The 16,042-nt window shown below is 44.5% G+C and overlaps 2 protein-coding genes and 1 long non-coding RNA gene across 27 annotated transcripts in view; 1 reads left to right on the top strand and 2 right to left on the bottom strand.

The window, feature by feature from the left end:
• LOC1277441 (paxillin) overlaps positions 1–12,336 on the top strand; it is a 70,161-nt gene extending 57,825 nt beyond the window's left edge. For 20 of the 25 annotated variants that reach the window (XM_061662067.1, XM_061662056.1, XM_061662051.1 and 17 more), the window contains 3 exons: positions 4,492–4,905; positions 4,978–5,208; positions 10,860–12,336. In XM_061662067.1, coding sequence (XP_061518051.1) covers positions 4,492–4,905; positions 4,978–5,208; positions 10,860–11,126 — 912 coding nt within the window. In that variant the 3' untranslated portion in view covers positions 11,127–12,336. Of the gene's footprint in view, positions 1–4,491; positions 4,906–4,977; positions 5,209–5,375; positions 6,616–10,859 lie in introns of those variants that run through there. The other 5 variants (XM_061662073.1, XM_061662070.1, XM_061662069.1 and 2 more) reach the window with 1 other exon arrangement.
• On the bottom strand, positions 103–4,232 carry LOC133393998 (uncharacterized). The gene is made up of 2 exons (XR_009766549.1): positions 3,398–4,232; positions 103–1,170 (listed from the first exon to the last, which is right to left on the bottom strand). It is a non-coding gene; the product is annotated as an uncharacterized LOC133393998 (long non-coding RNA).
• Positions 12,026–15,345, bottom strand: LOC133393996 (uncharacterized). Its single transcript, XM_061662077.1, has 2 exons — positions 14,867–15,345; positions 12,026–14,801 (listed from the first exon to the last, which is right to left on the bottom strand). Exons 1-2 carry the CDS (start codon positions 15,281–15,283, stop codon positions 14,382–14,384), a joined length of 837 nt encoding a protein of 278 aa, XP_061518061.1. The 5' UTR covers positions 15,284–15,345; the 3' UTR covers positions 12,026–14,381.
• Positions 15,346–16,042: the final 697 nt, after the last annotated feature.

Consider the following 16,042-nt stretch of genomic DNA (forward strand, 5'->3'; position numbering starts at 1 on the left):
CCGATAAACTTCTATTCTAAACTCAATAAATACTACATAATTAATACTGAAGAAAAGATTTTAACAATACAAGTTATACCATAAAATCATAACAACAAACAGTAAAGTTTACAAAGCATATTTATTTTCCTTTTAAAAATACTTTAAATTCTTGAATTTATGATATTTTTCCACAAAAAAATAACAAAACGAATTAGTAGTAAAGAAATTCAATTGGTACGCTCCAGCGAATGAAACACTCGTTCCCTAGTGTAAATCCTCATTCGTGTATATGCACCCTAGCGCTGTGTGTGTGTGTGTGTCTATCAAACGGGATTACCTGTCTGTTAAACCGCCGGTGCACGGTGCACCTTCCGCCCGGTGCGTGAAAGATGCAACTGCAGTGTTTATTACATTTTGCGCATCAAAAACCTGTAGTCAAGCACCACACCCGCCGGTGGCTCGCGTGAGCGGCAACGCTACGACCGTGCTTCAATACCAGAGAGGTGAATCCATCTTACACGACGATACATTAGGCATGACTTTAACATGACTCAATTTATAGCCAAGCGGGTGTTGTCCGGTCTGTTTTGCGTACGCTGGAAACGAAACTGGTGATCGAACGTGACATATGACTCACTAGAGATGTTGACACTGTTTTGCGTCGAGCTGTGTGATTTGTGGCAGTTGCTGGAGATGCTGTACTTAGAAAAAGGTTGTTTTTGTTAAAGCTAGTTTCATGGATATTAAAGCAGAAAATAAGAAAGTGGAACACATTGATTCTATTTTGTTCCTGCTGCATTATTATGTTAACTAGAGTAGCCACACACGATCAACCCACCAAAATCATTATAATCCCTCATTTGGGTCAATACTTCTCGATGTCCATCTTTGTAAACGGTAGTGTGGAGGCCATCGCCTTCCATCAATCATTGTTATACCACTCTATTTGCCACCGGCAACAGCACCTCAATGGGTCTGTGATGGGATGGATTTTCACATTATTTGTTCACCTTATAAGCTCCCGCTTTGGTTGTCCATTGCGCCCCGTGTGCCTGATCTGCTTTAACGCCAACGCCTCAGTCACTCGCCTACTGTATGATCGATGCTGTGAAATCGATCATCTGTTTTGCTAACCTCCGGCGCTTTCTTGCGGCCCCAAAATCTGGATAACGTCACGATGAACTAAATCTAGAAAGAGTTAGGGGAAGAAGAATGACCACTACATTTGGAATGGAACTAACTGACTGCGGAAGCGCGATCGGTTATACGGATCGAATGAAGATTATTAATGGGAAACCATTAAACAAGCGGTAGTTGATCGTGTGCGTCTGGATTAAGTTACAAAAACCTACCACTGCGTGACCAATGTAGTACGTGTTCAAGTAATAGTTTATTTTTTGGAGCAATCTTCCGCCAAGTTTTGCCCCCCTTTTTGCACCCATAAAAATATCATTAGTCTTCCAAATCACAAAATCGCATTAAACCACCAACTGGATGGAAGAATCGGTAGCAGCAGCAGCAATACATTCCATCTCCGAGGCATCGGATGTCTGTTTTTCAATTTTACGGAAAAATAACTTCCTCCACCACAAACCAGGCGCAAAACAGGCGCTCTGCGCGCGTTTCCTGATGAATGAGTGTGTGTTGCTTGGATTTTGCTTCGCGTTTTCGCCTGCTGCTGGCGTAAATTGTGCAGCCAAAATCCGCCAAAAAGTTTTTGAGTTTTTTTTCTCTGTTTTGCCGTTCGAGTAAATCCTGCTCTGTGTGTGGGTCTGTGTGTTTACGTAGTAGCACACAACACACTAACACACACAGACACACATTCGACTGCGTTTTCAACGCGCGCTCTCTTGAGTGTGTGGCGGCGCGCACACGATCGCGCCGTGTCTCTTGTGCACACGGCGCGTTACTATTTTTCCGGCTCACGGGCCGGCAAAGATGAGTGCAAAAACACTGCGGCAGAGTGATTAACAGGGTTTTGGGGGGAGCGGACGGAGCGAACGCTGTGCAACGGTGAAAGGTCACCGTACGCGGTAAGGAGAGTGGAAAAACGCTTATGAAAATCATGGTGTGCTGGTGGTGTTGGTTGATCGTTGGCACGGTGGTAGAAAATCGAGCTCAGGGAAGATGAGTGGAAAAAATGGAAGAAAAATGATTTAATAATTGTTCTTAAACGCATTGAGCACATCGTGTGCGTGGCACAAGAAATAACAGAAAATATAATTTCTAATCCATTGCTATATTTGTTATGGATTACAGGGTTTTCATGGGTTCTCATAGTTGTGGGACACTTCTTTCACTCTTTCCTATTGGAAGTGAACTTCATATATTGGAAATTGGACTGTAAGGCACCCTTTTGCACTGGCTCGTTGGAAATTCCTATTGGATTTGTCCAACAAGGGTACTAGAGAGTCGAAATCCCATTACAATAAGTTCATTTCATGGAAGCAAGAGTCAAAAAAGTGTTCCACAGCTATGAGATCTCCTGTGAAACCCTGTAAACCTCTGCTGCCCAGAGTTTCAGGTCAAGCAGCACGGAAAGACGCTGACCTTCTTCGTGTGACAATTTAGTGAAGGATTTCAGAACGGATTTTAAAAATAGGCCACACTCTCTGTAATATGCCTCTTTCCCTTTTTAAATAATTTGTTGTGATTTCCATTCATCCGTAGAATGATGCACAACCTTCTCTTGCACACACACATATTAGTCGGCAGTGTGTGGATGGGACGCAGCCGTCAACATACTCACAAACACACAGCCACACTATTTCTTATCATTTAAATTGCTTGCACACGATCAATAAGATCGATTCCGTGTTGCTTGTGTTGCACTGTTTACGAATTGTTGTAATTGCTGTTTGTCTTTCTGTGGTTTGTTGGGGTTCATATTATCTCATAGACTTTCCACCATAAAATGATCGCCAGCTCAAGTGGTACACACTAAAAGCCCTTTTTTAGTGTCTTGCTTTTTAGTAACGCGAAACAGTATTCAATTTCAACCCCAACAAACTCTTCCTATCTCTCCAATCGTCTGCCGCAGTGCGGCCAAAAAGGCAAACTCTTGAAAGTCGAAGTTGAAAAAAAAATCGTCTGTTTTAAATCTTTATCGCCATCGAATCTCGCGCCTCCTTCGCACACCAACCACCACATGCTTAATCGATGTTCCAAAGCGTCCCGCTTCCCCAGACAGACGATCGTCTGGCGCAAACCAACCCAGCTCGATGAGTGAAGTGATTGCATTAAAAAAAAAAACGAGTCCCGAAATTACCGAAGCGAAACAAAATGCGCCAAACACAATAAACAGAATGCTGGCAAAGGCGTTGTTCATCAACAATTGTCTAAGAACCATTTAAAAACCACTGGAGACCGTTCGTACCAATTCGTTCGCAGGATCGTTTGATCGTGCTACACTCACCTTTCTCCGTTGCGGTGTGAGGGATGTAAAAAAACACACGAATTTTCAAACAAATTCGCCCGGAATTGGCATCTCTTTTCTCCCATTGCTGGATGCAATTCCTAAACCTCTACACCTACCTACGCTGTGCTGCCCTTGAACGTTGAAACGGTAGTAACATGAGGGGAGCTCTTCGCTCGTTCGAAATGCGTGTAAAAACAATCCTCCTTCCTTTCCTCTGGGAAGCCCTCTCCCACTGTCGATGCATCTTCTTCCGTTTTTGCACCCGTTCGGGGTGTGTTAGTGTAGAGCGTCATCTTCTATTATAACTATTCCATTTTGCACAAGTAGGGATGGTGAGAGGACGTCTAGGAAGAGAACGTGTGCGGGGTGTAGCGCAACACCAAGAAATTGAACACCGTTTTACACGTTTATGTGTGTGTGTGTGTGTGCCCGCGCTTGTGGATTTCGCTCCAAAGCCAGTGGGTTTTCAAAAGCGACTGTAAACGCGTCTCCCTCACCCACACCCCTACGATCATCCCGCGAAACTCCACACCGCTCTTCTGTTTGGATCGTGCACGGCTTGCTGCGATTTCTAATGGACAAAACAAAACACGGCTAGAGTGAGATAGAGAGAGAGAGAGAGAGAGAGAGAGAGAGAGAGAGAGAGAGAGAGAGAGAGAGAGAGAGAGAGAGAGAGAAAGAGAGTGTCAGCAAGCGCACGGGAGAACGAAATCGCTCCCCAATGTCCAAATGGCGTCAGTGTCAGTGTATGTGTTTGTGTTTTGTGGGAGGTTGTGGGGTGCAAAAACACTACCCTTCATTGCACCACCAGTCTCCTCCCCTATTTGCCTCCCCGTTCACACAGGGGTGGCAATAGTAGCAGATCGTACCCCGACGGGCGGCACACTGCTCAGTTCGCATTGAGACCGCATCGCGGCAACAACCTAAACGCGCTACGCCCCGAACGTCATCTAGTCCGTTTTTTCGTTCTTGAACAGGAAGGTTCGTTTGGATCTTCCCGAAGCGCATCCTTATTTTCTCGCTCGCTCGCTCTATCGCTGAAGGTAATTGTGCGCCAAGTTTTTAATAAATACTTTTCTTTTGCTTTACAGATCAGCGCCGGCACGTCGCACCAGCACCAGTCGGTGACGGACTACGCGAAGCCAAACCAGGGCACTTCGCACTACCAGAGCACGCTGACGACGGTCTCGACCACCGAGCATCTGCCGCCGGCCTCGTCCGATCAGCTCGATTCTATGCTCGGCAACCTGACCGCCGACATGAGCCGCCAGGGTGTGAACACGACGCAGAAGGGCTGCTGCAACGCGTGCGACAAACCGATCGTCGGGCAGGTGATAACGGCCCTCGGCAAAACGTGGCACCCGGAGCACTTTACCTGCAACCACTGCAACCAGGAGCTGGGCACGCGGAACTTCTTCGAGCGCGACGGCAACCCGTACTGCGAGCCGGACTATCACAACCTGTTCAGCCCCCGGTGCGCCTACTGCAATGGGCCGATTCTCGATGTACGTGCACTCCCCTTTGTTTGTGGAACACTTTTGCTTTATTTCTTCGAGTTTGGTTGTCTCTCGTTTCAGAAATGTGTCACAGCGCTCGAGAAAACGTGGCACACGGAGCACTTCTTCTGCGCCCAGTGCGGCCAGCAGTTCGGCGAGGACGGGTTCCACGAGCGCGACGGCAAGCCGTACTGCCGCAACGACTACTTCGACATGTTCGCGCCGAAGTGCAACGGGTGCAACCGGGCCATCATGGAGAACTACATCTCCGCCCTGAACAGCCAGTGGCATCCGGACTGTTTCGTGTGCCGGGTAAGTTGCGTGTGCCAGTGCGGTGGACCTTTGCTGCTTTCTCTTTCAGCTTTCTGTTTTCTAGTTCTCCAGAGGACGAAAGGGGTTTGGGTTCTATCGGGGCGGGATGGGGTGGGGAATGAGAAGCAGTAGGAAGAGTGTGGATCAGTAATCAACTTTCGTTATAGGACTGCTCGAAACCGGTCACCGGCAAGTCGTTCTACGCGATGGAAGGCAAACCCGTCTGTCCCGGCTGTGTCGGCGCTGATGAGGACGAGTAAAATAAGCAACCATCGGCAGCAAAGTAGTAGCATCGAATGTGCCGCGGTGGTGTGATGTGGTGTCAAGAGAAACGCGAGTCGCGATTGATTTTGCGAGGGAGTGCGGGGGCAGTGTTGTGGCAGCGAGGATGCTACTTATCAATGGAGCGGCCAGCAGCCGAAATGATGCAATATCCGGTTATAAAAAGTGTGCTGGTCCCAAAAGGGTGGCGATGATGATCCGGTGATGATTGGCATCATCCGAGGTTAAAAATAGCCTTCCCTCTCCGCTCCCTGATTAGTGTGTCCGAGCTCCATCACAGCACCGCACCATCAACTGCTCCTGCGTGCGTGCTTTCGACGCGCGCGGTAAATCAATCGACCAACGCCGCCACTTTCGTCTCACCCTCTCTCTCTCACACACTCGACCACCGAATCCGTCCGTTCTGCGATGCTGAAAAAACACAAGATGACCTACATCTGCGGGGGTTTTTTTTAATACACAAAACGCACACGCATCAATTACCACGTTCCCCTCCCCCATGCTCCCGTTTTGCACGGCACAACAAGTTCGGAAACTATTTTCAGCCGACATTCTCGATGCGTGAACGCGCGCGCGAAATGGAATAGTGTCACGGCACAAACACCCAGCGAGATCATCTCCCTCCTCCATCATCGTTCCCCAATTCTCTGTGCAATGGAGGTCATCATTCTAGCATCTCCGCCTTCCCCATTTGTCCCTCCCCCCCTTGTTAATGTTGTTTTTCTTACCTAAGCAAGTCCTTACGGCATGACCCACCCCGTACACAAGACATGTAAGGTGGCGCCCGCGTAGAGACAGAATGACGCCCAGCGCCGACCAGCGTTGTGATGCACACTTTTTGGACGATCACACACATACACACCTTTTTTGGACGATCGAAAGAAAAACAATGACTTAGGTACTTTAGCTTTTGGCATAATAACATGCACCCCCCAAAATGCGGCTTCTCTGTTTAGGAATTGTACTGGACTGTACTCGGCCACAAATTTGCATCACCTTATCACTTTACCCGACCGACCCTTTTGAATCTAATATATTGTTATAAATGTATATTGTAAATAAAGAGCGATAAAACAAGACGATAAATAAACAAAAAAAAAAACAAAACAAAAAAACAAAACAAAACACACACTATTTTAAAGAGCGACATTCGTGCGCTCGCTCCACGTTTATGCGCGTGTTACCGTGCGTCCTTGAGACACGTGGTGCTGCTGCGTACGTATGCTTGTGTGTGCGCACCCACACGATGCGTAGGACTGCACCTTTTTACGCATTTTTGGTTTTGTTTTTTTTTGTTCTGTTTTGTGTGTCACCCATGGACGACGGATGACCTCATCCCTGGGTGACGTCATGGACCTGCCCCTAGACACTGGACCCATACTGTGGCTGGCTTGCGTGCTGCTGCACAAGCTCTACGAGCCACCAGACGTCTCCATTTCCACACGCCATGTTTCGCTGTGGGGGTTTTGTTTATTCTTTTTTTCAACCCCGACCCTTTGGAGAATGGAAAAAGACATAGTGGAGAATCCACACAACCGGACCATGACCGTGTCACGCTCTCACCCCCACTTACACGGTGTGATATTCCAGACGGGAATGACGCAATACATGGACCGACGATTCGCACGGAACAGGGTGAGGGTGAACTAATTATTATGAGCTGTTGAATGATGCGATGAGAGGTGGCTGTGGTGGCGGTGGTGGTGCTCACTCCGATTAAAAACAAATTGCTGAAACTGTGAGTAAGGCGGGTATGCCGGCTGATCGTCATCTTCTGCTCCAAAAAATAAGGAAGATTTATTTTTGGGGCGGCCGAATGATTGATGGTCCTTCGGTCAAGTTGGTGTCATTGTGTTGGTACTTTTACTAGCTATTTTCGAGGGGTACGACTATCTTGTCGATGATTCTACAGTTCCCATGAACCTAAGAACGATAGAGCTGGAGCAGAATATTGTGACATCATTGCAACTAACTGTTGCCCCTTCGAATGCGCATGTATATTGTCGACAGCGATAGCGCACTAGACTCCCCGACACTTCGGTGCGAGATGGTCGATTGTTATCGAACATTACATGTACTACATCGCTACACACAGACTCGCTTCTTCCAGCGTGATGATTGCTCAGACTCGTTGCCCGTTGAAGAAGAACGTTGCTTTTTTTCCTTTGGCTCTTTTTCACACCTCCACGGATGGATGAGTGGAATGTGAGTTAATTTGCAAGTAGTAACGAACACCTTCTCGCACGCCAAACGTTTGTTGTTTCAATCGTACACGTTTCGGTGTTTGCACTGTTGGCGGTTTGCTTAGTTACTTACTGTTAAGCGTCATGATACATGTATTGATCAAACAACACACAATTCAAAGAAGACTCAATATTCCAACCTGCCAGAAGGTTGCAGGATAACTGGATAGGTGTTATGGTTTAGAAATCATGCTTAATTTTGTTCTGATTGATCCTAAAGCACATGGAATCATCCCTAAATGTTGTATGTTGACGCCAAAATCCTTTGAACGTTGTTTCTTTACACTCAGAAAACGTATGGCAAATCTAAACGAATGCCCCATGTGCTCTCGACTAACAGTACCAACACACACATTCCCCAAAACGTTCAAAAAACTTCAATTCAAAGAAAAAACAACATACCTTGTGCCCTTCAAACCGAAACTACTTTCGCTTGAGGTGTGTTCTACGCGCCAGGGGAATATGGATAATTTTCCGATTGAACTCACAGCTAGTTGGCAACGGTCAATAGAAAACGCAAAGCAAAAAAAAAGTCAAACCAATGTCCAAGCGGGAGTAGTACCGAGTCCTAAAAATACCAACCCGCCAGTTTGTAGCAGTTGCCGTAAGGAAGTCCACCCAGGCCACCCAGGCCATCCGCACGATTCGCGCGATCACTTTGAAGCAAAAGATCCTCGTGTTGACAACTTCCGACTTTTGAAGTGTGGCCAACGGAGTGTGGGGAAGATTGGAACGAGCAACGACAACAGCACACGACACAAACCAGATTTCGGACCCCGACCTTCCAATCCCCCGCCACACACACCGCACGATCGATCGTATTAGAGCGTAAATGAAACGGATGGCAGATTGCCCGCGGCTCTTTGGCCAGATGAATGGGCGTGGAAAAGGAGTGTGTGTGTGTTTTAGAGGAAATAATACAAAAAAAAAAACACCTTTCCCAATTGACTGTGGGTGGGTGTTTGTGGTGGAGAAGCTATAAATAAGTCGACCCGTACGCCTACTAGAAATCCGCCCCTGCCATGAAAAGTGCCCCTGCCAAACTGTACCCAAAGCATCTCTTTCCTGTGTTCAGCGCGTCTCATCGTAGTGCAGCTTAAAACATTTATCATTTGCGAGCATTTGACACGTACAGGTAGAGGACAGTTTCATCTCTCTACATTGGTGGATGCTTGGCTTTGGAAGCTGAAGGGTCAAAATCAGATTAACCTGATGTCATGCTGAGTTGCAGGAGCGATCCTTGATTGGAAGGTCAAGTTTGATTTAGGGAAATTGAGATGGAAATTCGCGTGTCTTTCATTAACCTAATACATCGGGGACACGCGTATAAGTGCTTTTTTTATTCAATAGGAACGGTCTAAAAAGGTCCTATTTCTTTATTTAGGTACTTTAATATGAAAGAAAATTTTTGATAGAGAGTTGGACGAGTTTAGACAAATCAATGCCCGAATACGTTCTTGGAATGACACCTGTTGCTTTAGATATGATGACTTGGTTAGTGTCTTTTTAATTTACTCATTGATGATGGATGCTGTGGGCACTACTAAACATGCTTTGTTCCTTTCTTCAAGATATTGGTATAGAAAGATGTTCCACCTGTGATTCGTGCATAAATTCATAACATGACGATTTTCATGCGCCGAGACTCAGTTGCTGATCGAACGAAAGGGATTTTTTTATTATATCTCATGAAATACCATTTGAAAATATAGATAATCAGATTCCAAAAGAAAGGATATTCTATTGCTCAATTATTTGCAACGTTTTCTACAGTAAAACGTTATATTATGCTAGATACTAAATATCATTGTATCAATGTCAATAGTTGGGAAATCTGAGATCTCTCGTTGTGAGGTATAAATTGTGCCTATTAAATATTGAGATTTAATTTGTTTTAAATTGTTTTAATGCAAAACTTTGTATTAAGTCGATCACTAGACATACTGTCAGTTTAATGAGGTCAACAACACTGTATGCGATTGCCAATGAATCGGAAATCGCGGTGTTGCAAGAACCTACTATACTCCATCACTCCTCTTTGCGCTTTTAAACTCGCACTCACTTTTACTCTGTTGGTATAGTTGTGACCCTGCTGAACGCTGAGCGTAGAGAGGTCTCAAATTTGCAAATCCGTTGAGGTGTTGTCACCTGTTTCGCACATCGCTAGCACTACCCGCATGTTACACAGTGTGCTAGGGTAAATTAAGTTTCTCATCTGTATTAATCCACCGGAATGCATCATTTCACGATAATTTAGACCTGAGGTTGCATAGTGTTGCAACAAAGTAACGGGCGCAACTTGTAGTCAACTTCTGCCAACGATTAGAACGATCAATTGGGAACAGATTACAATTTTCGGTAGAATGAAGATCGGTCATTAATAGTAACTCTTGACGAGGATACTCTAAAACGTGCCAATATGATGTTTTAATGTATTATAAACGAAATATTTGTAATTTTTTATATTATCACTCGATAATTTGGACTGGTTACAGCGTCCATAACGGTCCTGAATCTGATCCTGAGTCTACGAATGTTTGGGAATGATTACAATTCCATACCGATCGTGGTGCTGATCCTAAACCCATACCGCTGCTGGAATTAATGCAAAACCTTTAATGCACCTGTAATAGAACCTGAATTCATGCCGGCCTTGGTTCTTATTTTATACCTTTGTTGTTTCTGAAATTGATTCTGAACACATGTGGTCTTGGCAGCCATGCTGAACTCCTGGTGCCCCCGACATGGAACTAATTCCGAACGATTGCCGATCCTGGGATTGATCCTGAACCCAAACCGTTCCTAGAACTTATAGAACTGACACCGAATCCATATCAGTCATGAGATTGATCCAGAACCTGCACCAAACCTCAAACTGCTACCATGTTTAGTTCCAGTAAACGGCGATCATTCTTATTTCCTAATATTTATTGATTGATTGATTTATTACCATCGATTATATGCGTAGTGAGCATTTCCGCATTTATGTTTTATCCTTTATTATAGAAAATATGGGCATATTTTATGAATATATCTTTTGTTTTACAATAAACTCTCCACCAACAACATCGTTCTATTCTCCTACTAATTCGAATGTTTTTCCATGTTTCTCACCCACTTTTCCAGGATTGCCGCGAACCGTTCCACGGCGGTTCATTCTTCGACCACGAAGGGCTACCGTACTGCGAGACGCACTATCACGCGAAGCGCGGATCGCTCTGTGCCGGCTGCTCGAAACCCATCACTGGCCGCTGCATTACCGCCATGTTTAAGAAATTCCACCCGGAGCATTTCGTGTGCGCGTTCTGCCTGAAGCAGCTAAACAAGGGCACGTTCAAGGAGCAGAACGATAAACCTTACTGCCACCAGTGCTTCGATAAGCTGTTCGGCTAGAGGGAAGATTTAGCGGGTCGGTTGTGGTCGTCTTCCCTTCTACTTGAAAGAATCATTATAACTGCGGAGAGTGTGGGGGGATCCTTTATGATAGGAGGGGACGTTTTGGGGCGTTACCGATTGTCACAGCAACAGAGTTTTCATGTCACGTTTCCCTTTTTTAATGTTTAATGTGTCACATCGTTAACACATCTAAACTTAATCTTAAAAATGATTTTTTTATTATCTTTAACTTAAAAGATGTTTTTTTACGGTCAATTCTACATACACGATGTGTCCCACAAACCGTTCTAAAATCGATATAACTCTAAGTGCGTCAATTAATAATTAGCAAGGTTACTGCTGTGCGTGCATGCAGTTTGAAGATGGGAAGAGAATCCCTCTACATCGCCCAAGATCCCTCTCACTCTACCCCACGAGCACACAGGACAACACTTCCAATCGGAGTGGAGAACGGCTCTAGACGTATTAGTAGAGTGTATTGTGTGTTTTATGATGAGAAGAAGCTTACAAACATGTGTTGAAGTTGAAAACTAACCGCGCGAAACGATAATTATGAATTCACACGTAAACCCGGGACTGTTCTCCCCCTGTTCGTTGTTCTCTTTAACAAAACTAAAAGGCTGCACTCATCGACTGATGTGATGTAGTTCCCACAACCGTACGAAATTATCCTATCCGTACGACGAGTAGCAACGAGAGAAGTTTAATGATTTGCTGGCAAAAAAAGAAGCATTCAATGATATATATATACCAGCAGAAGCGATAACTTATGTAGCTGTAGCTAGCAATGTGGAGCAAAGTAAGTAAAAAATCGTATTTTACTATTTAACCCTGTTTTTGGCTCGCGTGAGCTCCCAGCCTGCGGAGAAAGAGAGAGAGTGTATCTTATATTTGTGTTACGAAAAAAAAAAAATTGCGTTACAAAGTTTTCCTCTAACCCCGATTCTATCGTTATACAAAAACCAACTAGCCATTATAGTGGGAATTCCAGCAGCAGTAAAAATAGTCAACGATTTTCCTCTGAAAATGATACACAAGTGAAGCACATTACTAAACCCTTGCCATTTTTTTGTCGCACAACCTTTGGTAGAAAGGAAGGAACATGCGGAATGAAAAAAACCGTTTGAACTAAATCATCCTGTAACACATGCCAATAATAATAGTAATAAACGAAACCAACGTTGAACGTTCTGTTCACATAATTGAATAGGCAGCAATAGGTCCCCAGCATCGTTTTGGATTTTAAGGCGAATACTGTCCGAAAAATGATCAATTTGAGTGAAATTAAATAAACAACAATCGAAAATAATTTTAAAATCCCTTTAAAACAAAAAAACTAGATTTCAGGCGAATTTCTCAAGGCAGGAATGTAGTCAAGTGTAGGTCGAGAGGAACTAAAACGCTTCGTAAGATCGGGGGAATGTAACCTACATCACTTCAAGCACTAGAAACTGCGCTTAGAAGCCAACGAATCGTTTGATCCATAATCAGGACGATGGCGGGCTTTAGTCAGCAACCGGCATGGGCGTAAGCGTACCGCTGCAACATGAAGATCGCGTTGTTGAACAATATGGCACCTTACCATCATCTGATAGAGACCAAGAAGCAAAAAATAAGCTTCAAAGTACCTTAGCATATTCGATGGGAATGGCTTCCAAACTACCATAGCATATTCGAGTACTGATAGAAGATCCAACTGAAGATCCTAGGTCATACGAAGTACAAATCCGTGGTATTGATTATAACGGTCTGATCAAATATCAAGCTTAGTATCCTGTACACCAAGGAGGTCCTTAATATGTTTGAGACGTTCAATACAGTCGCAAACAATCTAATGTTGCTTTAGTGAAGGGTGTAGAAAGGTCTGCTATTCTCTTGTATTTTATAATTACTATTCCCTGGCTTTTATCCGACCGTTCGAAATGCAAGATTGATCTAAAAGAGCATAATTACGGATCATTTTTCGATCAACCTTCGTATAATGAGCTAGTTATATTGCAGGTTTGATATTGAGTGTTGGCATTGGATTGTTAATTTTGAGCTGCAAATGCCGAATTTCTACAACTTCTAGTCTTGTTCAAAAAAATATTAGTATTTTTGCAAAATCAGTCAGTTTTTACAGTTTAACACCTTTTTTTGACCACATTTGATCTGCGGTCGGTAGTCTTGAGACTTCTACACAAAATGAATCAGTATCCGAACGCTCAGCCATGTAGTGAGTCGCTCCACACCATATCTCACAGTTGTATATAGATTTAAAGAGATCATTTCTGGAATTTATTCATGCCTTTCTATAGCGCAGCTGACACTCTAGTGTTCACGACTTGTCCGTAACTCTCAAACTTGAACCGAAGTCATTGAAATGAGGATAAAATCGAACAACACCTGGGCCGTGCGGTGAACGCGATCATTCCAAGTTCAGATCACTATTATTAGAGAGACCCTCTGTTGTCGGTGGAGATGAGAGTTTTGCTTATCGACAGGTGGAGTGAGTAGTGCAGTGTGTTCGGTTTAGTTGCCCCATTTATTTCATTTTTATTTCACAATATTGGATCGTGACGAAAAAGTCCATATAATCCTTTGACAGACAGACACAATATTGGATTTACTTTCTTCTGCTTTACGCGAAGCTGACCCTGGACATGGGCATGACGTGGACGTTATTCTGTCACCACGAGCTCAATCTGGCCATCATATTGTTTCCCATGCCCATAGTCCCGGAAACGACTTTCTCTCATCGGTCGAAGCGATCCGATCACGATCGCGATCACTTCCCGGCACTCACGGCTTGTCACCTGCGCAGGTGCTATATACAGAGAGTGTGCGTGAGTGGTGCTGGCTACGTTTTTTTATTCCAACAGAGTGGCAATGAGTGCTTTCCATCTCGCCATTGAGTAACTTGAACTTGTGGCGTTTAAATAATTTACTCAAAAATAACGCAACAGAAAGGTAAAGTACAGAGCGAGGAATTATGTGGATGATTTATTAATTAATGTATATAATAATGCATGATTGGAAACGTTTTATGTCTCGAACGTTCTGCTCACAAAAAACCAATGCTAAAGTAGCAGTCAGAGACAAAAAAAAGACGAAATTGAAAGAACATAGAACAGCTACGAGGAACGATGATGCTAAGTGACGAAGGATCGATAATAGTGAAGTGTAAGTGAGCAATAGTTCTAACTGAATTCATGTATGAGATATTAAAAGTTGGAAAATTGAAAACTTAAACACTACTAATAATGGACCACACTAAGTTCCCCCGGCTCCACTGCCACTAGCTGTACCACCAGCTGCAGCTGTCGCATCATGCATGCGCGGTACCTCATCATAATCCATCTTAACGCATGCCATCTTATTGCGCGGCTCCACATGCTTTAGCACTTGCACGATATTGCTGAAGTTGTTCCACGATACTCCGGCAGCGACGGGGCCCAACACGGATTGCGAATTGTTTTGCACAAAGTGGAAAGTAACCGGTGTCGGACGCAGATAGTCGCTCAGCACCGGTTCCGGGTCTTTATTGTCCTTAAAGCTGTAACGGCTTTTGGTGTCTGGGCATTGTCTCTGATGACTGGCCATTGGCGGTATGAGCACCATATCGTTGACCGTACACGGTAGTACAGTCCTAAACACAATCTTACCCTGCCGAGGGTTGAGGCAATTCTTGACCTAAAAGGAAGAACAGTGTACAAGTCAACAGTTCCACGAGTTTTTGGGTGGTAATTGGCGCTTACCAGCTCTCCTTCAAGGTTACTGCGCGTGGCTACCTGGTACATGCTAGTGAACTGCGCCGGTTGCTTCTTCTTGATCGGCTCAACCTGTTTGACTAGACCGAGCATTGTTGCCAGTTCCGGTCGCATGTACTTGGTAGCGCCGCCCAATGTGGAGATGGTGCCTGTTGCTGTTCCGAACTCTGCTCCTAACCCTGCAACAGTTGCAACGGATGATGTAACCGATGGCGGTTGCGGTTGTAATTCCGGTTGGGCAGATGATGACGGTGGTACAGTTGGTACCGCGATTGATTTCGACGAGGTTTCGCACACATTTTCCCCAAAGTATTGTATCAATTCTCTCGTAGCACTTTGCGTAGCGGGGTTCAATAGCCTGTTGTTGATATAAAACTTTCGTTTTACAGCCTTATTTCTCCCCATTTTTAGCTTTTCGGTTCGGATGCGCGTGTCGGTACTATTGGCGTCGTGGTTTTTGACATCCAATTGCCGATTGTCAACCAGAGGCACTGTTGTAAGGTTCTGCAGCGTCAAAAGCGCGCGAATGTTTCAATCACGCTGTACGTTATATGGCGGGGCACCACGGAGGTGACAAAATGTTGAAACAATTTCAACATTGTCAAAACTGCTTGTCAACTCGTATCTCGTGTGATTTTAATGATTCATCGGTCTGGTCATCTCAAGAAAATTGTTAACTGGTCCATACATTTTACAGGAAAAGCATATATGCCTCTAGCAATAATAATTGTTGGAATGTTTAGGCCCGTGTCTGTGCTCCATCGGATGCGTTTTTATCGGAAGGCCTGTCAAAATTTTAAATGAAATTTGACAGATAACGTCGGACGTGCGATTTCGTCGTACGACCAAGGTGTTATAAATGACAAGATGAAGTTGTTCAGAGCAAAATGACATTTCTCCACTTGACATTTCTCTTCCGGGGGCTCCGTTATAAAAATCGGGGAGGGCTGGTGCGGGGTAATGAAATTTGTATGCAGAGAGTGACAGATGTCCCCCACAATGTCGCCCAGCAAAAGCGATAAAAATCAACCTTCTAAATACATTATCCTTGCGTACGACGGAATCAAAAAAATTTGATTTCGTCGGACGCCGCATCCGATTTTATCTGTCAAACTAAATGTGTGGTGTTTTGTAGGAACAATCTCAACTTAATTTTTCATAATC

This window comes from Anopheles gambiae, chromosome 3 (assembly GCF_943734735.2).
Source record: "Anopheles gambiae chromosome 3, idAnoGambNW_F1_1, whole genome shotgun sequence".
Lineage (NCBI taxonomy): Eukaryota > Metazoa > Arthropoda > Insecta > Diptera > Culicidae > Anopheles > Anopheles gambiae.